The sequence below is a fragment of the Diabrotica undecimpunctata genome, chromosome 1 (assembly GCF_040954645.1).
Source record: "Diabrotica undecimpunctata isolate CICGRU chromosome 1, icDiaUnde3, whole genome shotgun sequence".
In the NCBI taxonomy this organism is placed as follows: domain Eukaryota; kingdom Metazoa; phylum Arthropoda; class Insecta; order Coleoptera; family Chrysomelidae; genus Diabrotica; species Diabrotica undecimpunctata.
In genome coordinates this window covers 50422998-50450128 of record NC_092803.1, presented here as the reverse complement: position 1 = coordinate 50450128, position 27131 = coordinate 50422998, and the positions used below count along the sequence as shown (strand labels likewise).

The 27131-nt window shown below is 35.0% G+C and overlaps 2 protein-coding genes across 4 annotated transcripts in view; one reads left to right on the top strand and one right to left on the bottom strand.

The window, feature by feature from the left end:
* Positions 1-27131, top strand: part of Mt2 (tRNA (cytosine(38)-C(5))-methyltransferase) — an 81852-nt gene that overhangs the window by 20653 nt on the left and 34068 nt on the right. The gene's annotated exons all lie outside the window — the stretch shown is intronic.
* The window catches only part of ema (C-type lectin domain containing ema), a 49485-nt gene continuing 31990 nt past the window's right edge, over positions 9637-27131 (bottom strand). For all 3 annotated transcript variants that reach the window (XM_072542201.1, XM_072542205.1, XM_072542212.1), the window contains exons 10-13: positions 24148-24264; positions 14213-14409; positions 13398-13864; positions 9637-9905 (exon numbers count right to left, since the gene is read on the bottom strand). In XM_072542201.1, the coding sequence (XP_072398302.1) occupies positions 9749-9905; positions 13398-13864; positions 14213-14409; positions 24148-24264 (938 nt within the window). In that variant the 3' untranslated portion in view covers positions 9637-9748. The remainder of the gene's footprint in view (positions 9906-13397; positions 13865-14212; positions 14410-24147; positions 24265-27131) is intronic.

Genomic DNA, 27131 nt, shown 5'->3' with positions numbered 1-27131 from the left:
ATACAACATATCGATAAAAAGTGGCTAAAAACAATGTAAAAGTTTTTATATTTGTTATATAAATTTTTATATTTTGACATTTTTGACAAAAAATTGTTATAATTTATATTTGTCACACACATCACACCTAAAAGCTTCATCTATCACTTCACTGTAGACACGTCTCTTACATTTAATGCATTTTAGATGATACCAGATTGGACAATCTTCACAGCCAACATTCTTTTCGCTATCTTCTTCAGCATCACTGTAGAGATTTTCTAAACAAACACCAAATTTTTGATTGACTTGATGATTATGCAGAGTACCTTCATTATCTGATACCTTAGTTGCCACTTTCTTTAGTACTTTATTTCTTTTGTACACCGTGTTATTATTTAGTTTTCGCTTCCTATTCTCCAATCTCTTTTTCATTTCGTTTTCCTTGTCCGTTTTTTTTCTTTTTTATTATAATGCTGCCTCCATGCCTCTGATGATATAGCACTAATAGGAAATCGTTCACGAAGATTCTGCATTCACGCAGATTTCTGAAGTGGCTGAGGATATTTTAAATGCTTAGTAAATGGTGATTCTTCGGATGCAGATACAGCCATATTTACGTCAGGACTTTTCTCCTGTAAAGCAATATTTACGTTAGGACTTTTCTCCTGTAAAGCAATATTTACGTTTGGACTTTTCTCCTGTAAAGCAATATTTACGTTAGAACTTTTCTCCTGTAAAACAATATTTACGTCAGGACTTTTCTCCTGTAAAGCAAAATTTATTTCAGGACTTTTATCCTGTAAAACTGTTAAGGGAGTTGAAGTTTTGAGACCGTTTAACGTAGAATTATTATTCGCAGACATTTTGTCACTGCATTTCGAAAATGGTGGCAGAGTGTCTTCAAAGACTTCTAAAACTGTACTTACAGAAGGCAATGATTGGTTTAAAACACTTTCTAACAATGTATTTACTTCTTCTTCAGGAATTTTTAAATTAAATTCGTTTTTACTGACGTTGACTTGTTCAACATTAATAGGTTGTAAAGTACCATCGTCGGTCACTTCATACTATGCACAATTAACAATGTCATTTGCAGTTTCTGTAGAACCTTCAAGGTTTATTTGATAGGTCTGCAATTGTAAAGAATTAACGATTTCAACAATAGGCGTAATATTTATGCCTTCTTCAGAACATTTTTGTTTTATAAAAGTTAGTACTTTAAGAGTACTGTTAAGATCTTTTTGAATTATTGGAACTATTGGATCTTTACTGTTTTCATTAATTAGCTTCAAAGTATCACGAACACATTTATTATAATCAATATAATCAGGGTTAAATAGAAACAAGCCGCATGCTTTAAAACCACTTTTAATATTTGTTGGCATCTGAGGATGAGCATTATGAAAAACTGGGCAAAAATTTAGTTTTGATAACGCTTTTCCTTCATTTTCGCTTTCCCATTTTCGTACAGCATTTTTCCAATACACTTTTAGTGGCTTAAACACCGACACATCTGCCGGTTGTAGTATGTGCGTCGCATTCGGTGGAAATGTGTATAAAATTATCCCATTTTCATCACAAAAATTGCTTAAGTTTAAAGACATGTGAGAACGATGCCCATCTACTAAAAACAGTACAGGATTTTTCATCTTCTCTTGCTCTAACCATTTATTAAATGCATTGGCAACAAATTCAAAAAATATATCAGTTCGCATCCAGCCGGAATTCCAATTTTTGGGCATAGCTTCTACTAATGCTCGAGGTGGTTTCACATCGGGAAATACTACTACAGCTGGGCATACTCTACCATCAGCACAAATCGTAACTAGTACTGTTAAATTCTCTTTTGTGTTTCCTCTGGTAACTTCATACAAGTTTGTATATCCTTTTGGCCCAAGGACTTGCCGCTTTTTGGACAGAGATAAAATCCGCTTTCATATGCGTTAAACATTCTACTAGAATCAGTTAATATTTCACTAGCTCCTTTATCGTTTAAAAATGATTCCAGATCTCTAAACCAGGCTCGTATTGAGTGTTCAGATAACATTGACCTAGCTTTATTAATGGCTTCTGGCATTTTTATTGTAATTTCCGGATGTCTTCCTAAAAATCTCTGAAACCATGTTTGCCCCGGTTTTCCATCTCTAAACGGGGTTTTTAAATTTCCATCTTTAACAATTTATTGTATAGTTAAAAGTAACTCTTCATTTTTCAGTGGAAACCCACATTTGGCTAAACTGTTCAACTACTCTATAATTCTTTTCTCCTTCCCTAGTGTTAAAACTGGATCAGGACCGATCTGCCACTTTTCTCCAACTCTACCACTAACACGGTCCTGTACCGTAGACCTAGGAATATTGTACCTTCTACAAACTTCACGTATTTTTCCGCCGTTTCTTATATCTGCAATGGCTTTTTGAAGAGTATCTTGGGTATAAATATGCAACATTCTTTTGGAAGAAGTTGCCATGGTCTAAAATTAATAAAAAAAGAGAAAAGTCAAATTTAAACCCTCAACCATGTATAACTTTGAAGAAGTAAACAACATATGACCGACTACTAGTTAAATTACCCCCACCTCGTCAGACTGGTAGTCGACCACTAAGTTTAAGTCCCAAATTAGCGTGTTATAGAAAATTTATAGGTGGCCGACCTCTAAATTCCTTCTTCTTATGGTGCCGTGCACCTATAGTGCGTTGGCGAATTATCTTAAGGTCAGACGTTTGTCTTTTGCGGCATGCAAAAGTTCGCCAGTGTTAGTTACGCCTGTCCAGTTCTTTATATTTCGCAGCCACGACATTTGTTTGCGACCTACTCCTCTCTTGCCCTCAATCTTTCCTTGGATAATTAGTTGAGGGATTGCGTATTTTTCCCCTCTCAGGATATGGCCCAGGTATCCAATCTTTCGTGCCTTGATCAAGCTGAGCAATTCTCTCTCAGTATTTATCTCTAAATTCCATATTAACTGTATTGCAACGAATCTTGTTTAGAAAAAGATAAATTGTTTACATTGTGTATGTGTTGAAAAGAATAGAAATGCTACCGTCTTATTCAAGCTAGTAGTCGGCCACTCTGGCCGACAACTAAATAATATCAATTCTTTTTGTCTAGTAAGCGGCCCTTCGTTATAATTTTACAGTAATTAATATTCATCAATTTTTTCAACTAATTAAACTCATTCAACATTACACTATCTGGTACAAACAAACAAAAATCATAAATAATATTAGGTAATAATAAATCCTACCTTTAAAAATTGCTGTCACTTAATTTTCACTTCTTGCTCAGTAATAAATTTGTCGTTACAATAACACAAGCGAGGTTAAGCATAGACTAACGCTTTCAGATGTCAGTTATTCGAGGGAAATTTTATAACTTTTGTACGGAAACTAATGACCTCTATACAGGAGTAGAAATACTACAAATCTATATTTTAAAAATAAAGTTATTTTAGTTTTACCAGTTTTTGGCCGACTACTAGTGGTGGCCGACGTACCGGTGAAATCACCCTAGTAACATTAATTAATATTATATCGCATGCTCTTTCGTGATTTATTTGTGATATGGCAACACTGCCAAATACAAATCTGTCCCTCATTTGTAGCTACTTCATCGGCACTTTCTCTATACTTTTGCCAAAACTTCATTTAACAACACCTACTTTGGCGGGACTATTTATTGTATTGTGCTATTACAATTACAAAAGCGTCAGCAGCTATACTATAGTTCATTTGTTTAGCAAATTCCCATCTGTCAATATAAGCACGTGTTGATATTCGCCGTCTCATTCGTCAAGAGGCTATTAAATATAATTTATTGCCTTAAGCCAGACAGATTCTCATGTTACAGATCCAAACTTGCCAGGATGCTTAAATTCAAATTGTATCGTCGTTGATTTTTAAGTTAATATATTGTGTTATATTTATGTTATAGTTATTGTTAAGTTATTTACTGGTCGTGTTATTTTTTAGAGTTTAGTTTAATTGTGATTTAATGATTAAATTTCAAGAAATTCTTACACTAATAGTTTCAAAAGTAAATATTTTTAAAAAACATATGATACACATCAGTACGACCCTGATTGGCTTTCACGTGCTTCTATTGACAATTGGGAATATGTAAAATGAATACGGTTTATGCTATATTAATAATAATAATACAGGAATGAGGAATGATGCCTGATGGTAACCCTGGCCCCGACAGCGTAACTTTAGGTGGCTGTGCTGCTAGCTGCTAGGCTAGCCCTACGGTTCGTAGACTTACTACGGTTGCCTCTTCCGCCTAACCAATGAACATTAAGCCCGAAACTGTACTCTCGTGACGTAATTCTTCCCCTTCAATCAATCAACACTGCAATCGACCTGCCCTCTACATTCAGTTTCAATCGCGAATAAATGGGTTTTGTATTCTTGTGTACTCTGGTGACGTAACTCAAGCATCCCACCCAGTCGGAAGAGACAACCGTAGTAAGTCTACGAACCGTGGGCTAGCCCCCATTGGTCATTGGGGTTAACTTTTTTAACCAACTGCCAGCTGAATCTACGCTGAATATAGCCGCAAATGTCAACCATGAAACAAAATATTTCGGTTTGGGAGTGTTGGCATGTTGTCGACTTTGGGATCTCGTTCGCGCAGACGGAATCAGCCATGTTTTAAACGGAATCAGTGCTGTTCAGTGAAATTTTATCTGGTGTGCATAGAAAAATTAACCTGGTTTAATTTATTTACGGCAACCATAGACATAAGATGCAATATTTTATGTCGTACTTTTAGTTGAAGAATAGATTAAAATATGGCAATCGCGTGCTGACACACTTCAAAGGCGGCATCTGAGAGTGAGCATTCTGATTGTTATCTATTCTGTGGTATAGGTAACAACTATTAGATTTTTAAACTAATAGGTATAATGGAAAATAAATCTTTGATTGCATTGGCTTCGCGACTTTTAATAATTATGCGTTATATTATTTTATGAATTCTGCAATTTTTGATGTATATAACACAAGAATGAGTATATATGTGTTTCTTTGTAGATTAATTGCAGTTAATTATTAAATTTTTTTTTGGCAATTCGTGATTGAAAACAAAGTATCTGACCTCTGGCGGAATAAATCTGTAACATTTTTTTTTGTGATTAAAATATTAAATTATTGTTAAATCTTTTACCCCCGTGCTGATACGCTCATGGTCGGTTTAACAGAGGCAACATTCTTATTGAAACTATCGACTACCTCAAAATACGGAAAACGACGGTTTAGGTAATCCTAGGTTAATTCCTTTCGGCTTTAAGGCCGGGTTCCTTTATGATAAATTTGATAAATATCGCCGAAGGCACGTTGTCGTAATTTTTCTGAAGAGAACGTAATTCAGAAGATTTTATATTCGTCACGTTCCAAGTTATTAGTACTGTATTTACCTCGAATTTTCGATATCGTTAGAATCTTTTTACCTTCTTAGAAATCCATCTAGGCTGGCCTATCATTTTTGAGTGGGAGATACTTTTTTGGCTAGTTTGGTAAAATTTTAGAGGAACCAATTTACTTCTGAGTAGGCACTCGTTGAGAAAAGACCTACTTCTCGTGGGGCGCTTCGCTCCCATTATCGTCTGTGTTACCTTCTCTGTGCATTTTCTTTCTAAGTGTGTATACACTTGTATATTTGAGTTTTTTTATCTAGTATTATATTAGATTAAATATTGATATAGAGTACCTTTAATTTTAATTAACTTCAGTGCTTGATACAAGTAAAGTATTATAGTAAAGTAAATTAACTTCAGTGAATTATTGCAGCAATCATCAGGAATTACTGTAAGTTGCCATAATCTTAGTATCTCCACTTATCTGGGCGAATCTAAGTTCATCCATGTCTTCACCTGTAGTTGAGAGTAACTACTGATTTTTGCATTCAATTTAAAGGACATTCAGTATTTTCTTACGAACTTTCCATCAGCTACTAAGAAATTTCAATAAATAATAATTACGAACATTTAGTTCTTAATCATTAAATAACAGTGCGAGATAGATAATCAACTTAACCAAGTGTGGTTTGGTTAAATTTTTATTTCGGTAACCTTTTTGTATTCTTGTAAATTTAGATTTGATTAATTTTTGTTATTTGCTATAATTGTTATACATTTTTAACCCAGTGTCTCGAGATATGCCCATTAAACAGCAAAGAGAGACCGTCTTTAATCAACTGTGGTTTCAATTTTTTTTCTTACTCACTATCAGGCTCTCTTCGCTGATAATTGAATCTGTGCATTATTATATTGTTGTATTTGTAAAGGTACTTATTATTCATATTACTGCTTATTTTTATGCGTACACCACCATTTCATAATTGATGGTGTATTTTTATTACTTGTATGTACATTCAGCTACCAACATCATTGTGTTGTTGAATATATTGTTTTTGTTTTATGTATGTATTTTATTTGTTGACTCCTAACAAGTTTCCTGATATAACCATAACTCTGAATATTTGCTTTTTACTTTTAAATATTACTATACCTTTGACCAGTAGAAAGATCAGGCCGATTAAGTTTCGTAGGTAAGTAGATGGACGGAGTCCACCTAATATGTTTATTATTTGTTTATATAGTGTGTTGACCAAATTTATTTAATAATTAACTGTTGGTATCTTTCCTTCGATTTGGTCTCAGAACCAAATTATCTTTCTTTATCTCTTTTCTTTTCTAAGGTTTCTTCATTTCCTCCTTAGACCCAAAAAAAATTAAGTGGAGCCCTGTTTCTATCTTATCGTATCTTTGGTAATTTTATACATCTATCTTTTTGTTTATGTCTGTATCTTTTCTGTATCTCTTCCTAAAAGTGGTATAAACAAACCAGACAGCTGTTGATTTGAATAGGATTATTAATTTTTTTTTAGTAAATTTCAGCATTATGACTGCGTTAAAGTATTTTAAATCAAATAGATATTGTTCTGTTCCTCCCCTATTGAGAAATAGGGAAAGATATTTCCCTATTTCTCTTTTCTAATCTGGAAAACTTGAGGAAATCAATAAAAAGAAAATACCACTATCATTAAGTCAATAACATACTGAGAATACATAATTTATTTTCTTAAATAACAGAAATACAAATACTTACCATATTGGGATAGTATCATGAGGTTTTTTCCTCATGATTTATTATGGAATATTTTAAAGACAAATCATGTGCTATGATCTTTTCTGGCAGGTGATCTCAAGTTAAGGTTGATTTCATGTAATCAAATGAACTATCTTACAATAAAGTCAAGTTCAAGTTATTTATTTATGTTAATATAGAATAAAGTACTTACATATGTCAAAAAATAGTATAAAATAAAAATTAACATAGTAAAAACATAAGGCATAATATAAAATAATGCATATATTAGTAAGACAAACATTACACGCAACATTATACTCTGGGTTCCCAGGTATACACAAAATAGATTCATCAATACACAAGCCAGTTCCAAACATTGAAGTTAAAATTTAAGAATTCATCACTTGAAAACTGCTTCCCCTTCAACCAATGGTCTCTTTGCTTCACCACAATACACAAAGATATCATTAGGCTAATTTCCATTTTTAAATGATAAAAATAACTCGTCTTAAACCAAACTAAACATGCAAAAGCAATGGTAAATATTAGACTGTTATGTTTGTTTATACCATTTATATCGGCCATGACACTGCAATCGACCTGCCCTCTACATTCAGTTTCAATCGCGAATTGCACTTTGATAGATTAGGGGATAGGTTTGGCAATCGTCAAATCAGCAGTTGCCAGATTGCAACGGATGTTTGCAATTAATCTCGAAAGAGACAAATATTTACTCGTTAATATATATACGTATCAGTGGTTGTCGCTGCCCTGTATCAAAACAAAGATCTAATACCGTCATTATTATGTTTTATTACTTACTTCGTTTGGAGTACCAGAAACTGAATTCACTACGAATTTTGACCAGGATGAACGGCATGTGGAATGCAATTTTAGATTCCCTTGCCGAGTAATTTATCCAGCTGTTTGTTTCGCAAATTTTAGGAAACACAGTGGTAAAAATTTGAATTCGGTTTCGCTAGGTAGAAATCGTTTGATTTCTCTTTTTTGTTTTTAGATGGCGTAGTTACGTCCGTATATAGTTATTTTAATAACTATTGTCTAGGACGGGAGAGATTTTTGTTTTGGTTCAGAGCAGTGACTATACCGTTCTGACGAGACCTAAGGAGGTCGAAATACGTATCAGCGGTTGTCGCTGGCCTGTATCAAAACAAAGATCTAATACCGTCATTATGTTTTATTACTTACTTCGTTTGGAGTACCAGAAACTGAATTCACTACGAATTTTGACCAGGATGAACGGCATGTGGAATGTTTTACTCGTTAATGTTTCATATAAATTAAAAATTGCGGAATTCATAAAATAGTATAATCAAAAAAATCTCTTTATATTTGAAGCATACAAGATATGCATTATAAAAACATCCCAACACTGCCAAAAAAATATTTTATTTCATTTGCGGCTACATTCAGCTTGTACTTTCGTTAAAGTTAACCGGTCATTGGTGAGCAACATGTAAGCAGAGTACATACAAAGAATATAGAAGGATCTTTCACTGTCATTTTTTAGTCTCGGCAAAAGTTATTCATATCTTATATACTAAAACGCTAAGCCCTTTTCTTGTCCACCACTTTACTCAAAAACCATATTAGATAATTAAAATATTTTTTCGGAATATTATTAGTATTACGTATGAGATTGTCAAGATATACTTTTGATACAAAATTTCACTTCCGGTTTTGAGATGACCGGAAGTTAAAATTTACTTTAAGTTTTAGACCCCACAATGTATATATGGATCGAAAGGTCTCGTCGAGACGAATCTAAATATATACTTCCGGTTGCGATCCGACACCGGAAGTGACCCGAAACGCGCATAAAACGTCAAGATAGAGCAAATCTGACACCGGATTCGTGATCAGCATGCAAAATTAACTGCTAAATGATAACATTGTAACAAAAAACATAGTTTTCGACGAAATATTTCGTGATATTTAATACACTTTTTACTTGCATTATTATTGATGAATGTTATGTATATTCTTGCTTATATTGTTTGTATTGATCTCTTAATTTTTCTCGCAAAATAAAAATTTATTTAAAAAACTCGATGTCGAGTTGGTTCGCTAGTATTATAGAAAAGAAGTTGATCAAGATGTTAGTTCCTTATTTGTACCACTAGGGAGCGGTCATGTCAGCGCTATTACTGCTTCTAAAATTTGAAAGAGTGGGCGGATGTGGTATTAAATAATAAAATATTGGCATTAAATTTTTGCGTTTTATAAAATTTTTTGAAGAAAATAAAATATTTAACTTTTAATAACTGAATATTTTTAGAAAAAATATTGTGATTCAAATTTTTAATTTAAATATGTAAAAATCTACAAATAATATAATTAAAACTTTCTTCTTATAACACATAAAAAAATCTAATTTTAAATTCTAAAATACATAAAAATCAGTAAAATCTTATGGGCATCAATCGGCCAAAAATACCCTTTGTCCCTAGACTAATCAAAATTCATCATTTTGATCTTGTTTGTATCATTTGCAGACTCTATCTCCCGATCAAGAAACCCAAGCGTAAAAAAAGGAAACATGTCCATCTTAATATTTAATATATTTTCTCATTATATACAAATATGACAAAACACTGTACAATGATGATAAGCTGCTGCCTAAGCGTATAAATCGTTGCAAAAATAAAATCTAACTATAAACTCTCTTCGTTTCCCTCCCCATTTTCTTCGGCTATAAAAGAAGTTTCCCTCGAAGCTTCAGTTTTGATCGCGTCTTGAGGTGCCGCCCCGACCAGTTGTTCGTTCGAAGTTGAGGGTTCGCATTCGATCACAGTTCGTGGAGTTTGAGGTCTGAAAATAATTAATCTTAAACTTTATTAAGTCTTTATCGCCAGATATATGGCATCATTGACAAACGATAAGTCAACCAGGCCAAGTAAGTCAACAGTAAGTTGGTTAAGAAGTGTAAATTGGTTTCAGTATTGAAATTTTGTGCAAATACTTTATTTAAATAAGGTATAATAGTCCAGTCGTCAGAGATTTGACCCCTATAAATCATACGAACAAGCTGAATTTTGCCGAGAATATCAGTTTTGGGACCCCAAAATAAGATGCAAAAAAGTTTACCACTTTAACCCACGGCCTTCACCCTAAAACCCCTCTCGTAGGGGGGTAAAAACGAAAAAAAACCAATTTACCAAGAATGTGTACACCGTAGAAAAAAATATTTCAAATAAAAAAATGTAGCTGAGATAATTTGGAACAAAAATGTTTTTAGAACTTTTTTCGTAGAACAAACCGTTCTCTTAGAAACAACGCTTGAAGCGACCGGCGATTTTGAATGTCAGTTCCGCGCGAGAAATCAATGTTAAATAAAATTTGTATCAACTCGACGGAAAAAAAATTAATATCTTTTGATCAGAGTGTACTATCGACAAAAATCAAAATGCGTTTTAAAGGTGAAGAGTGCAGCTTTCGTATGCAATTTTTGTATTTTGCCACAAATGAAGTCAGTTTCTATAAAGTTGTTTAATAAATAAACTTTGCTCGATTTTTGCCATTGTTTACGATTCTCGTGAGATCAATAAAATTTATTACTTTTATTGACCGGTCGTAGTGAAATTTCCATTGCTGGGGACCAGTCTTTAATACCTATAACATGAAGTAATTACTATTTAAATGGGAATAAGCCACAATTAAAGGTTAAAGTACGTTTATTGACGTTTCAATTTCCACTTCGGAAATCGTTCTCAAAATTTTTATTTTGAGCTAACTCACTCTAATAGAATGTGTGCTAAGTTAAATTTAACGAAAAATATCGGAGAAAATATATTGTCGATGTCTAGTAGTCAACCAATCATCAAATCACGAATGCTTAAGGATATTAAATGAACAAAGCAAGGAAAATTTATATATGTTCTATAGATTCGACGACGTACTGGAGTGGAGGAAAAAAATCCGTCACATTTGAATCAGCCATGTTTTAAACGGAACAAGTGCTGTTCAGTGGAACTTTATCTGTTGTGCATAGAAAAATTAACCTGGTTTAATTTATTTACGGCAACCATAGACATAATATGCACTATTTTACTCGTACTTTTAGTTAAAGAATAGATTAAATTATTTCAAATTTACTAAATTATTATTCTCTAAAAATTTAAATTACAGTTCCGTCGTAGCTTGTCACAAATTTCCTAATTCGAGTCTATGTTTCCATTTAAAATAAGGCGATCGCGTGCGCACACACTTCAAAGGGGGCATCAGATAGTTTAAAAAGGGTGTAGTAGGGTAAATTATATTAAAGACATCTCTACGTGAGAAAAAGTATATAAAAGAAAGCTATGGAAAATATGAATCTAAATGTCACACCAGACCGATTAAATCAGTATGAATCAATATACAGTGTGGGACAAATTGATAAAACTATGATGGTTGTAGATTTAAATTTGATTTTAATGAGAACGAAAATTAAGTGTACAATTATTAATTTTGATTATTGAAACAATTAATATTAATTGGTTAGGCACAATTATAAGTGACTTAAAAACACCATGAGGTCCAGATAGTGTGTCTATATATTTCGGTAAAATTGCAGTATATCCTTAGGTGATGGTTGAATGGACAGGGTGTCTCGTAATGGATATAATATTTGAAATTATTCGGTGCTGACAGTGTAGATAGGTTGTGAGAGTATGCGGATTTCAGTTACGATGGCACCTTGGCGAGCAGAGGAACGGGCATTTATGCTTGGATCGTTCTTTAAGTCGAACGATTCTTATACAGTGGCGATTCGACGTTTTTGTGCACATTTCAATATCAGATGTTTAGCCGATGCACCGTCGACAGCTTTGGTGAACAATTGGGTGAAAAGATTCCAAGCAAAAGCTTCTGTCATACATCACACACCAGCTGGTAGACCCAGAACCACGAGAACACCAGACAATATTGACAGGGTACGGCGTGCTGTAAATCGCTATCCCAGGCGGTTCGTTAACATGCGCAATCAATGCAATTGATGCGCTAGTGTTCAACGAATATTGCGGAAGGACTTAAACTGTCACCCCTATAAAATTCAGCTTTGTTAATTTTTGAAGCGGGACGACCTTTTAAAACGGAAAACTTTTGCTGAGACAATGATGACCAATTTTTGGAATGAAGGTGGTATCGAAAACATTATTTTTAGTGATGAAGTCCATTTCCATTTTAATGGATATGTGAACAGGCACAATTGCCGATATTGGGCCCAAGATAATCCGCGACAAAACCATCAACGACAAAAACACTACAAAAAAGTGACCGTATGGTGTGCCATATCCGTCTGGGGCATAATCGGGCCGTACTTTTTTGAAGACGATGTAGAACGTACGGTTACTGTGGACAGCGCTCGCTACTCCACCATGATTCATAATTTTTTACGCCAATCCTTGCTACAGTTCCCTGGCTATGATGTCAACTGAACGTGGTTTCAACAAGATGGTGGCACGGCACATACTGCAGCAATGTCGATCAACGCAGTTACAGAACTGTTTCCTGGCACGGTTATTTCCATTAATGGAAATATTCCGTTTCCTCCACGATCTCCAGACTTGAACCCCTTAGATTTTTTTTCTATAGAGGTACCTAAAGAGTATCGCCTACACCGATCCAGTACCAGAAACGATCCAGCAATTGAAAGACCGCATTACCAATGCTGTACGTGACATAATGTATCCGCTTTTTTAATGTATCTAACAAGTGTATTCAAATTGTTCTACAATGATTTGAATGTTTGCTTTATTCCTCTAAAACCTTAAATCCATTATGAGAAAGAGTTGGCAGTGTCTGTATGAATAGGTTAGTGATGTTTTGTATTGTTAGTGATGTATGGAATAGCTAAATGGAGTTGGTGTGTTCAAATATATGTGAATGTACCTCAAGATATAGTGAAAAAAAAAGTACGTGCAACTTATGCACAAATGAAAGAAACATTAAAATTAAGTCTAAAAGTAGGAATTAGATTGACACATAAGTTAAAATAATCTTTAAGATGTGTGAACTAAGTAAATTTGTGAGAATCTAAAGTTATAAAACTGTTGGTTAACGATGAAGTTGACTTTTTATTTTACATTGTTTAAAACATTCTAAATGTCTAACAAATTCGCAACACTAAGGGTATGGAATATGGAATGAACAATTTCAAAGAGCAAAGACTTTAGGAAATATATATTTCTCTATTATACCTTTCTGATGTAATCCTTTACATCACTTAAATACAACAAACATTACTGGTTATTAAGCTTGCTGGATTTGGTTTAATGGCATGTGTAAATGATGTAAGTAGATAAGTAAGTAGATATTCCATACCTCGGCATAATAGTAATTTTGGGAGCCATATCAATAATGGAACTCGGAGCTTTCTTGATCAACTCCAAAGGAATTTCTTCAGATCTCGGTCTCGGCATCCTTGGAGAGCCCTCCCTCGATCGACCTCTACTTCCAGAGCTCTCCCTCGACCGTGAATCTTTCCTACCATTTTCTTTTTTGAGATTATTGCCGCTCCTGTTCGGACTTTCGCCCTCTCTGTGTCTCCTGATGGACTCATCCGCCCTATGGATAACGCCAGGGGAGCTCTCCCTTCGTGGAGCAGCTAATCCAGGTCCCCGGTTGATGTTGAACAGCGCCCTATTTTCTATCCTGGCTAATCTCACTGTAGAACGAGTATAGGAACCTCCTTGTCCTGCAAAGGCAGGACTTGGTGGTCCAGATTGCCCGGGTATTTCCAAAAGTCGAGCTATGTGTTGCATCTTCTTTTGACGCGCTTTTATTCTACCCTAAAACAAGAAGAAACAACAACTACTGTGATCAAATACGGAAACTACTACGAAATAACGTATGCTATATTTAACATGATTAAGTTCATTCGACTATTTGGTTGTTAACAGAAACCTCTCTCTATGAATGCCTTTTCTAATAAATAGTAAAACACAAATATTGAAAAATGCAGTACATTTAGGATAACTTAAGAAAGAACATCCATTATTCAAATAACCTCTTGGTACATTGTCACTAAAAGACTGCATATTGATAAAAAATAATAGGTTCCTTTTCTTAAATAAAAAGATAGCGATATGCTGAAAATTTATTTATTTTTAAATTAGTTGGTGGGTATCTGTAATTACCTTGGTAAGTCGTTGTTTGGCAGCCATACATCTAATATTATCGTCAAATATGAATTTGGCATTGAGAAGCGGTACTCTGTTCGTACTAGCACCAGATATCGGCCTGTGTATTGTAATGTGTAAGCACCTAGAGTCATCTTTGTCTCCAGTAACTTCTATGTCTTGTAAAAATCCCACTAACTTAGCCACTCCCCAACCTAAAACAATACATATAATAAAAAGACAACTTTAAAAAGGGAAGTTTTCGAAATTTTTACAAAATTTATTAATAAACTTTCTACAGTTCTTTTAGTGTCAACAAGTTTTTCACAAGTAAAATATTTCAACAGTGTACGATCATTAAGAACTTGTGTTCTGATTTAGTAGGAAGTAAAGGGTGATTCATTTAGAGGTACTTTTTTTGGTGGGGATTTGATTGGAGATCGTGCATGAATACTATCAAACTGACATTTCGCTTTTGTTCAGTATTGTTTGACATTTCATTATGGAAAGACTTAACCCGGTACAGCGTCTAGAAATGATTAAGTTGTATTTTGAAAATGGGAGTTCTGTGAGGATTGTGTTTCGTTCGCTTAGAGCAATTTATAGTCCACATATACGGCCTACCGAACGTACAATTCGCTTTACGACTAGTAAGTTTGAAACCCAGTTTTCATTATTGGATAACACTCGACCAAATAGACCACATTCAGCACATACTGAAGAAAATATAGCGGCGGTAACGGATAGTGTACTCGAAAATAATGAAGAATCGATTCGTCGCCGTTCTCAACAGCTTGGCTTGTCATATGCAACAACTTGGCGTATTTTACAAGAATCTTGGTTTAAAAGCATACAAAATTCAATTAGTGCAAGAGCTGAAGCCAACCGACCTTCCGAGTCGTCACCGTTTCAGTCGATGGGCTCTTGATAAGCTTTCAGAAGATCCACAAACAACCCAAAGAGGTTCAAGAGTTGCCATTACACCCTGAAAAAACAACTGTTTCGTGTGGTTTATGGGCTAGTGGAATCGTTGGTCCATATTTCTTTAAAACAGAGGCCGGCCAGAATGTTACTGTGAAATGGAGACCATTATCGTGCCATGATAACGGACTATTTGGTACCTGACATTGAATCTCGTGGTCTCGGCGACATTTGGTTCCAACAAGATGACGCGACTTGCCAGACAGCCCGTGAAAGCATAGTTTTACTGCGAGAACGATTCGGTGAACAAATTATTTCACGCTTTGGACCAGGGAATTGGCCGCCTAGATCCTGTGACATCTCACCTCTAGACTCTTACTTTTGGGGCTACCTAAAGTCCAAAGTCTACATGAATAAATCAGATACGATTGAGGTATTGGAAGCCAATATTACTCGAGTCATTGGTGAAATACCAATCGAAATGCTGGAACGAGTAATCGAAAATTAGAACTTCAGAATGAACCAACTTAATCGTAGTCATGGCCAACATTTAAAAGAAATTATCTTTAAGAATTAATTGTAAAGAATGGTTCTTTTGTATGATAATAAATATTTTCAAATAAAATTTATTTTTTTCGTTGTTTTTTCTTGTTGAAAAAAGTACCTCTAAATGAATCACCCTTTATTTATCGTAAGTTAGTTATACATAAATACATCTATTTTTTTAAATTATGTATCTTTATGGAAATTCAGCCATGACAAATAAGTAAAAACAAGATTTTAACGAATAAATAAAAAAAATTAAAAGTAGAAGGCTTGTAGCATTGCGTACTACAAAGATATATTCAAGGCCAGAATCGCTCATCGTCGGAGAGAGTGGGCGGGGTTTTTTTAAACAAATAGAAACTATATCGTATCTTAAATCTAAGCACAATTAGATAATATAAAATTATAATTTATTATTGGACGCCACCCCTGGTTTATCCTCGAAAGGGGACGAGCAAAGAGAAAATTAAGATTTATAGAAGGTTTACAAGAAAATTATACTTTATTATTTCTTAGTAATGAACAAAAAGAAAACATTAAAAGTTATGTCATCCCAAAAGGATACTAAAATACCATTTTATGTTTACATTACCATAAACAAAAAAGCTTTGTATCGTATTAAATTAAGAATTAGTTATAAAGTAAATGAATATATATATTAACCCCAAATTTCGAAATTTGTTTACATTGAAAATAATATAGTTATTTATCAACTAGGAATAATAGAGAAATTAAACCTTTAAATAAAATTAAAACACTTCACTATATTTTCATTCTTTGAGTTCATAATTATTTCTCGTTTTCTTGATAGAAGATATAATAAAAATTGGTACAACCTGAATCTGCTCTGTTTCTTTTCTTATTTAATCAGTCAACCAAATGGAACCATTGATTCGGCTCCATCCTATATCAATCCACCACCATCCTAGATAAGAGGGGTTAGGTATACCATAAAAATATACGGCTACTGGACCAGGATTTGGAATAACTCCATACCAATATTATCTTGAGACATGTATTAGAAATATATCCGCATTATAGCCTCTCCAATAAGGGTCTCTAAATGAGACCCACTTCGGAAACACGTCTTAACGGTTGGACGTTCTTAAGAGAAAAGAGAGAGACGCTATCTTGGCGCTCTGAATCTGGGCGTGAGTGACAAGTTGATGAATGTGCTCATCTACCGGATATATTTGGGAATTACAGAAGAATCCTTGAGTCGGCTACAAGTACTCGACAGATAGATGGGGTTAGTAGTTTTATAAAAAAAAAAATTAATCGAAATTATAATGATTTTCTTTTAAATCTTTTGAAACGGTTACAGGCTAATGGAATATTGAACTTATTAGAGAAGACGATCCAAAACTAAAGGAAGGGAAGAAAAAATAATGTCTGAAAATTGATAAAAAGTAAGAAGTACATTTTACAAACTGCAACAACTGAAGACATTAACCAACGTAATAAGAATGCGAACAGGGCATGGTATATTTTTGGAACCCATTTACATCGAATCAACATTAACTACACATCCATACTGCGAATGCGAACAGGAAAAAGATCTAGATCAGATTTTCTTTCATTTTCCAATTAATAAATGCAATTCATGGGATATACATAATGCGTTACAAGCTGCAGGAACGACTGATACTTCTAGCATCAAAGTTATATTAGAAAATATTAATAAACAACAAATAGAAGTTTTAAGTAAATTTTTAAGCATCAATAAGATCAACATATAAATAAAACATATGTTTTTAAAGAAACTAACCCAAAGTTCCAATATTAACAAATATTGGAATAAACACCTCTGATCTAAGAATTACTAGCAATCTTTACTGGAATCAAATATCGTCTATCCGTACAGAAGCAGGAGAATCCGATGATATCAAAATCAAACGTGGGATCCGATAAGTATGTATACTATCACCCTTGCTGTTTAACATATACTCTGAGGAAATCTTTCAAGAAACAGTAGAAGATGTTAAAGCCGGAATTCGAATTAACGGGGAATGCTGACAGTTATGAAGCCCTTCAGGAATTAATGAATAGAATCACAGAAGTGAGTCAGAGATATAAACTTTACTGAACATTATGTTGTATTATACTACTGAACTGTATGATGATCTCTAAGAAGGAACAGCAAATTGAAAGAATCAGTGTGAATGGTCAACCAATAGAAAGAGTCAAAACATACACCTACCTTGGTACGAACGTCAATGAAAATTGGGACCATTCCCTAGAAATAAAATCTAGGATAGACAAAGCAAGATCTGCATTTTAAAACATGGCTAAGCTATTCAAATGCCACGATTTATCAGTGCCCATAAAGATCAGGTTACTACGATGTTATATCTTTCCTGTACTGTTGTACGGAGTTAAGTCGTGGACTCTCACAGACGCTATCTGTAAGAAAATTCAGGCGAAATGTGGCTTTATCGTCGAATCCTGAAGATATCCTACGTTACTAACCAGGACGTTTTATATTAAGAATGCAAAAAGGAAAAGAGTTGTTAACCACAATAAAACAGTCACAATTGAATACCTCAGTCACATCATGAGGAACAGCGAAAGATATGGGTTGCTGCAATTAATTCTTCAAGGAAAAGAAGAAGGAAAACGAGGACCAGGAAGGCGAAGAATTTCCTGGCTGAAAAATCTACATATTTGGTTCAACACAACAACCACAAATCTTTTCAAAGACGCAGATTGCAAAATACAGATTGCGATGATAGTCACCAACATCCCAAACAGATAGGCACTACAAGAAGAAGAACCCAAAGCTATACCTCTTCTGGATTCTTATAAGCTTAGGTAACTTTTTAGACTGCGTAATGCACCGCCGTTATCCCAGAGGGAGAAAAGTTTAAATGTGCTATCTGTTTTTTTTAACAGTGTTACCAACACTATTATATCCAATTCATTAATATCTTAAAAACTGAAAAATGTACTGGAATGCACGCCAAAAATGAAGAAAGAAGAAAAACTGCAACAACTACCGAGGTATTGCTCTTACTTAACGTAATTTAAAAAATTGTTAAAATAGCAAACTATTTTATTTAAACTAAAACGCTGAAAAATATCGAAATACGTCTAATGAGCAAACTCTCAGACTTTAAGAAGCAAACAGAAGACTGCAAAAATGAAAGCTCTTGTATACTACTCCTAACATTGTATTACAAAACATTTTAACAGAAAGTAATATTCAAAGACAAAAAACGATGGATAAATTATCTCTGGATGGATAAAGTATCAATTTCTAGCATACTCTTGAAATCTGGTTGTAATAAGGAATTAAAAAAAAAACTAAAAACAATTTTAGAAGACCAGGAAATGACGTCAAGATATGAATGGAAATTAGCGAAGAGAACATAAATTATCATGAAAAGCGATAGAGACTCACAAGACGAGGGTGTAATAGTAACTGACTACAATATATTATTGTAATGAATATGACTACAACAGAGTAAGGACTCAAACGAGAAGACTTTTGAGAAGAAAAAAGAAACAGTACCTAGAAGCGCGAATACAGCAACTGGAGGAGGAACATAGAACCGGTCAGTCTATACAGTTTTATAAGGACCTAAAAACAATGAAGGGCAACACGATTAACAGCCCAAGATTTATAAAAGACGATGCAGGACAATTGCTCACAGACGACGAGGAGAAAGCCGCCAATGGAAAAAGTATTTTGAGCAACTCTTAAATACAGAAAAACCCACAACGACAGGGCAACAAAGACAGTACCAGTTAGCCGAACCTGAAATACCAGGGCCCACACTAGCTGAAGTAAAGTCCACAATTTCGTCCCTAAAAAACCATAAAGCCCCAAGTGCAGACGGCATACAGGCGGAACTATTAAAAAAAGGGGGAGAAAAGCTCCACCTTGAGATATATCATCTTATAAGAGAACTCTGAGAAAGAGAAGAAATACCGAAACACTGGCATGAAAGCATAGTACCTATCCACAAGAAGGGAGACAAACAAATATGTCGGAACTATAGAGGAATATCGTTAATCAATACAACGTACAAAATTATATTCATAATACTGTCTAAAAGGATAACTCCATACGCAGAGGAAATAATAGGCGGCTACCAAAGTGGATTCAGACCGGGAAGGTCGACCATAGACCAGATATTCGTCCTACGCCAGGTGTTGGGGAAAAAACTGGGAATACAACCGCGATGTACAACAAATCTTCGTGGACTTTAAACAAGCTTACGATTATGTTAGAAGAGAAGCATTGTGGGAGACCATGGTAGAAATGGGACTACCTGGAAAGCTGGTACGACTAGCACAGGTGAGCACAGAGAAAGTTTCCGCACGGATCAGAATTGGCAGCACCACGTCGGAGGAATTCCTCATTGACACCGGGCTTAGACAAGGAGATCCTCTCGCCCCCCTGCTATTTAATTTTGCACTGGAACATGCGGTAAGGAAAGCTCAACCACAACTGACAAACGGATTTGTCGCCCAAGCATAAAATATACTATTGGCGTTTGCGGATGATATGGACACAATTGCACAATCCACCAGAGAGGCAAAAGAAGTTTTCACCCTATTCGAAAACGGAGCCAAGGAAGTTGGTCTGAAAGTCAACGAGGACAAGACCAAGTACATGGTGGTTATGAAGAACCCAAGATCAAGGGTTAGACAAAACGTAACAATCAATGAATACAACTTTGAAGTCGTCAAAGAATTCAAGTACCTGGGAGCGATCATAACATCTGAAAATAAATATGAAAAGGACGTGGCAGCCAGGATCATTGCAGGAAACAGGGCATATTACTCATTAATGACCGTACTTAAATAAAAAATACTCTCTGCGGAAAGAAAGATACTGCGGACTATCTATGGGCCTTGCAGAGAAGAGACAACAGAAGAATGGAGAAGAATACACAATGAAGAACTCCAGACAGTATATGGAAATGAAAACATAGTACGCTACATTAAAGCAAACCGAATAAGATTTTCGGGCCACGTACTAAGATCGAGTGACGAAAGACTCCTGAACGCCACATTCTGGGAGAGGCCCAATGGCAGAAGGTCAGTTGGTCGCCCAAGAAAGAGATGGAAGGACGCAGTAGCCAGTGATCTACGCAGAATGGGAATACAGCAATGGGAAATAGCTACTCAGGACCGACAACAATGGAGGGAAATAGTAAACGCGGCCAAGACTAACATAGAGTTGTAGAGCCAAATGATGATGATGATGATGAACGAATATTCTTGTATGACGCTGATGACAGATAATTCAGAATAGTGCGACGCCATTACTATAAAAACTGGAACTCCACAGACTTAAAGAAACGAACAAAGACATCGAAATGAATAAAAATAAGAATCAAGTAACTTCTAAATCAGAAATGAAAGAATTTAATTAAAATTTTTTTTATTAAGCCCATGGCTAACAAATTCTAATGTGAACCAATTTCTAATTACCGTAGCGTGGCCACTTGATTGTGTTCATAAGATTCTTACGTTCGCACAAACGACTTAATCGCTTGTTTACGTATCTACTTGCTAGCCCTTACCTTCCAAGAACAGATACAATTAAGTCTTCGTCTGCTTTCTAAAGCTATTCAAATGACCACCCCTGTGTTTTCTTTAGCAAGTAAATCCTTTTAATAAGAGAAAATACCTTTCGACTCGAAACGGTTATCCGTCCTAATTCATAATAATTAAAGCTAATTTTGCATGATCATCAAAATTCCTCCCTTTTAGATAGACTGGAGCCCTAATAGAATATCTCAAATATTATTTTACTTGTGTACCAGTTCCCGAACGAGTCAGTTATACTTGGCGGATAAGTTTATTTTCCATCTATCTTATAACTTTACTTATATTATCCATCTTATAACTGTCTCGCTAATGTAAGTTTCCAATTATAGATTTTGATGTCAATTCTGTTTGCCACGCTATGTCGCCGCTAATTAGTCTTGTTGTCGTCTTGCCACCGCCTTACCTTTGTCTTACTGTGGTCCTGCGTTGTAGTTAGCGACCATTGTAGAACAGACAGTTTTCAGAAAAGGACAATTTTACAAGGTATTTACTATACTGCCATATACAGTGTATTCGGTGAGAAAGCTAATATTTAAAGAAATTAAAAGTGTTTATTTATGAAGGACACAATAAATCCTTATGAAACTGTCGACATGTCCGTCTTTGCAGTAACTCTTTTTAAGAAAAGTCCTAGAGTCTTACAAATTGGTACACAGGTCCCTCTTGGTGGATTTCTAGTTAATAGTTTTATTCTTTTCATATCCTGCCTGTTCTTTTTTTTTTTAAGAAAAATCTTAAAGTCTTGTAACTTTGTACTGACTACTAAGCTACAGGGCAATATCGTACCTGGAAACTTAGGAAAAATTCTGGAGAAAATCATCTACGAGGACAGATTGATATTAAACTAGCCTTTGATAGATGGCGCTACTTGATACCGAATTGGTTTCGGTGTTGACATTTGCCATTCATGACATGACGTATGTCAAAATTTTAAGTTCTAAAAACAATTAGTTTGGTTTTTACAGCCGTCAAAAGCAAGCAAATTTTGTGTTTTCGGAGAAATGGAAAAAGTCGAGTATCGTTCGGTGATTAAGTTCCTCCACAAAACGGGTAAAACTAATGTGCAAATCAAAGCCGACCTGGACGAAGTTTATGGTGAGGTTGCCCCTTCGTTAGCAACAGTAAAATTTTGGAAAGCTGAATTTGTTCGTGGTCGTACGAGTATTTTTGATGATGAGCGTCCCGGGAGGACAAATTAAGTCACCACGCCGGAAATTATCAACAAAGTCCATGACATGTTTATGATATATTGTCGAATTAAGCTACGCGAGTTAATAGATGTCCTAAACATTTCCTACGAACGCGTACACAACATCATTCACCATCATTTGGTCATGAAAAAGCTATCCGCTCGATGGGTGCCGCGTTTGCTGACAATCGATCAAATGCAAAAACGTGTGACCACTTCGGAGACGCTTTTGGCGATGATACGGCGCGATCCGAAGGATTTTTCGCCGATTTATCACCGTTGATGAAACCTGGGTGCATTATTACACACCGGAAACCAAAGAACAGTCGAAACAGTGGCGCAAACGAGGCGAAGGGCCGCCGAAGAAGGCAAAGAGTGCACATTCGGCCGGCAAAGTGATGGCGACTGTTTTCTGGGATGCGAAGGGCATCATCCACAACGACTACTTGGAAAAAGGAAAAACAAACAATGGTGAGTACTACGCAACATTATTGGATTGATTCGATGCCGAATTGCGTCGAAAACGCCCCAGTTTGGAACGCAAAAAAGTGCTCTTTCACCAAGACAATGCACCGGCTCACCGATCGGCCGTCGCCATGGCAAAATTACACGAATTGGGCTATGAATTGGTTGAACACCCACCGTATTCCCCAGATCTTGTCGCCAGCGATTAAACTGTTTTTCAAACTTAAAAAAATGGATCGGAGGACGCCGTTTCGCAAAAAATGATGAAGTCGTCGCTGAAACTTCGGCCTATTTTGAAGAGCTGGAGCAAAAGTACTATTCGGATGGAATAAAAAAATTGGAACATCGCCTTACTAAGTGTATCGAGCTAAAAGAAAACTATGTTGAGAAATAAATCGATTTAATTCCAAAAAACTTGTTTTTTCTATCAAAGGCTAGTTTTATATCAATCCACCCTCGTACAGAAGATTAATTAAGCATGCAGAAAGAAGAAGAATCATCCAAGAAGACCAATTTGAATTCAGAAGTGGAAGAAACTGCGAACTCCAGCTAGCAAGAGTCATCAGCGACACGAAGATCTGATTCAACAGAAAACAGAAGAAAGGAATGGCCATCCTAGACATTGAAAAATCGTACAACACGGTCTGTAAGAAAGTCTAAAAGATGGACAGAGATAGATTGTCTCAATATTTAGTTAATATATGTGAAACATCTTTATCTAATAGAATATTTCAAGTTTCAGCTGACCAAAAGATGTCAAGGATAGAAGAAATCCAAGAAGGGATGCCGCAGGACAGTATATTATCGCTCATTTTAGACAACATTTTTGTTTCAGATTTACCAACAGATGCAAGAACTAGTACAGCCTGGAACGCAGATAACACGGCAATATATGCAACAGAAGAAAACGACAGAAGAATTGTCCAGAACATAGAAAATAACTTAAGAGAAATTGCAGACTTCATTGATAAATGTAAAATCAAGATCAACTCCGAAAAGACCCAATTCATCCTCTTCACACAGGAGAAAAATCTACCAGTAGTCGAACTCACGATGAGATGTGACAAACTTGTATTATAATTAATAAACCCGCACATTGTGTAGGTCATATCATGTACAGTACCTCTCTCAGTATCATTTTTCCCGCGCTAGTCACAGAAAATTTTTCTGAAAGACTTTATTTTGAACATATATATCTTGACAGTGTCTAACGAACTATTTTATTATTTTCCAAGTACAATAATTAACATTAAAAGCTTTGATGACTTACCTAGTCTCTTAGTATCTGGCTCTACGAGTATCAACTGTAAAATGTCTATCACTAAAAATCGCCTCATTTTTGTACCGTCCTTGTACAGCACCGTGCAGGCGATCAGATCAGAATTGTCTAGAAAAATATGCCATTTCATGAGGGGTTTTCTTTAGTTTATGGACCACGAGACTTATACAATCACTAGTATTTGGACAATCAACGATAGTGAGCGAGCAAAGTTACTTAGTATGTTACCAAATGCGCAGCAAAGCAATTAAATATAAGTATTACATGAGTGGTTAATATGCATACAATATGTAAGTCCCAGTGGAACCTACAGTTGTTTTTATGAGTGGCAATTAACACATTTTTAGTTTTTAAGGTGGTTTTTTGTTTATCACGGTTTTTCCTAATCTTTCCTAGCTTTCACTTTATTTTCCTTATTTATAATCTCCATAATTCTTATGGCTTCTCTCCCATGTTTTCTTCAATGCATTGTAATAGTTTTTACAGAAAATACTACCAGAAAAGTAGTTTCGTGGATAAATAAGTCGGTTTTTAACACACAAAATTTTAACTGAAATTTAACTGACTCCAAAATGTCAAATAAAATTTACTTTTGTCATTTTTAGAATTTAATTGATTTTTTTTTCTGTTTTATCTTCTACGCTTTTTAATTGGCCCAGTCTCTACTACTTTATATGTTGTCTTTATATCCCAAATTTCTGCAGTCTGCAATTAAAACTTTGTTGAACATCAACCTCGTATGTATATATATACGTATAGTACAGCTGGATGTTCTACTAAAATAAGTATGTAAAAACAAAGAGGGAAAATTAAAATATAAGATAGAAAAAAATCTGTTATGTCAAATTGTTGAAATTTTTTGCCAAGTTATAGTTCCATTTCAACTAAAAATTTTGGCTATGTTACACTCAATTTTGTAGAAAGTTTTAGTAATTTATTGTGTGCATTGTTATTAATTTGATGCGGTTTTTTGCAATTGAAATTTAGGGGAGAAACAAGTTTAAATATCGTCATAGGTAAAACTCGAAGTAGAAGCTTACAACCAATCAAGAAAATGAAATTATGACAACGAATCATGCACAAAAGACACCAAATTAGTTGCGTTAACTCGGGGAATAGTTTTTAGTGAAAGAGCTTTCAAATTTTATGGTACCTTCTCCGAATAAACTCTCTGTTCTTGATGAAATTTCTGTACTTAATATTGTTCTCAATGATTATACTCTCTTTAATAGTGAAAATAATTCCGCTTAATTCTTCAATGCTTGTCTTAAATGCTTCCAATGAAATGGACAATCCAGATAATTATTTCTATGTTGTGAATGATAATGATATTGACCATGCTGTTACAGTACATGAAACTGAATCTATTAATTAGAAAACTGACAAGCAAAATGTGACGAAACATTCCGTCAGCAGTATTCTCACATTATTTCCAAGTGAATTAAATGTAGATAAACCTGAACGAACAACTGTCATCAAATCTAAGAGAATTAAGTGAAGAAATAAAGCCCTACAAAGCACTAAACCTACCAATTTTCCACAGCAAGATGAATCGCTGAGCAACTTTTTGCATTCGATTCGGGTAAGTGTCAGGAAAGTTTGTGCACAAAATTCATGGTGATAAAATAAAAATTTCATTTTGTGCATAAAGAAAATGCATTTCCAAAGTACATAGAAAATGAAAAATTTGCAACTAAGAAAATATAGACAGGAATGAGTTTAATTTTATTACTCGGGGGGGTTTCGAGGTCGCTGAATACAAATATGATAACGACGATGGTCCTCCAGCTACCTGATGCCCAGGGTGGACCTCGTCTCCTGGACTTTTATGTCATTTTCATTCGAAATCAGTCGAGTCATTACTTCGGGCTTTTCGAGATTACTGAACACATTTATTATGACGGCGATGATCCTTGAGCCACATGGTGCCCAGGTAAACCTCGTCTTTTGAAGTATTATGCTACTTTCATTCGAAATCAGTCAAAAGTCCTTACTCCAGAGTTTTTGGAGTTGTTGAACACGAGTTTTGACTCTCGACTGATTTAGAATGAAATTAACATACTCCAGGAGACGAGTTCCACTCTGGGCACCAGTTAGCTCGAGGACTATTGTCGTTATCATATTCGTGTTCAGCGACCTCTAAAACTCACGAGTAACAAAATTAAACACATTCGGAACAAGATGAATGGACTTGTAAATACTTTTTCATGCATATTAAGTATAGACTTGTGTGTCTAATTTGCAATGAAGCTGTAACTGTATTTAAAGAATTCAACCTCTCCCGACACTTCACGACAAAACATAACAATACCACTTATGAAGCTATGACCGAAGAAGAATAAAAGTAAAAAGCAGAAGCTCTACTTAAAAAACTGTCAGGCCAGCAAAATATTTTTAAAAAACAAAGTGGTTCTCAATGGCGCTACAGCCTAAATCGAAACATAACCTCCTCCAAACGATGCCTCCAACCTTGCAGATCTCACGTCGATCTTATCCACGCTCTCACATCTAGCAAATTTTGCCCGTCCGCTGCCACTTCATTCTCCCACCTTTTCCATGGTCTTCCTTTTGGTCTTGAGCCCCGCATTTTACTATCTAGGGCTCTTTTCGGCAATCTTTCGGTCTCCATTCTCACTACATGACCAGCCCATCGAAGTCTCCGATTTCTCTCCTGTAGCATATAATATTGCAAAAAGTAACAAAGCATTTGATGGTGAATTTGTAAAAACTTGTATACTCCAAGTATGTGAAGTTTTATGTCCTGACGAAAAGAAAAACTTTGAGACAGTAAATGTGTCCCGAAAAACAATTACTTCTAGAATTCAGGTAATCGATAGGCAGCTTGTCTCACAACTGGAGTCAAAGATAAGAGAGTTTAAATTCTGTTGCATTGGATGAAAGTACAGACATAATTGACACAGCTCAATTACTTATATTTATAAGAGGTGTTGATAAAACTTTTGTGTTACTGAAGA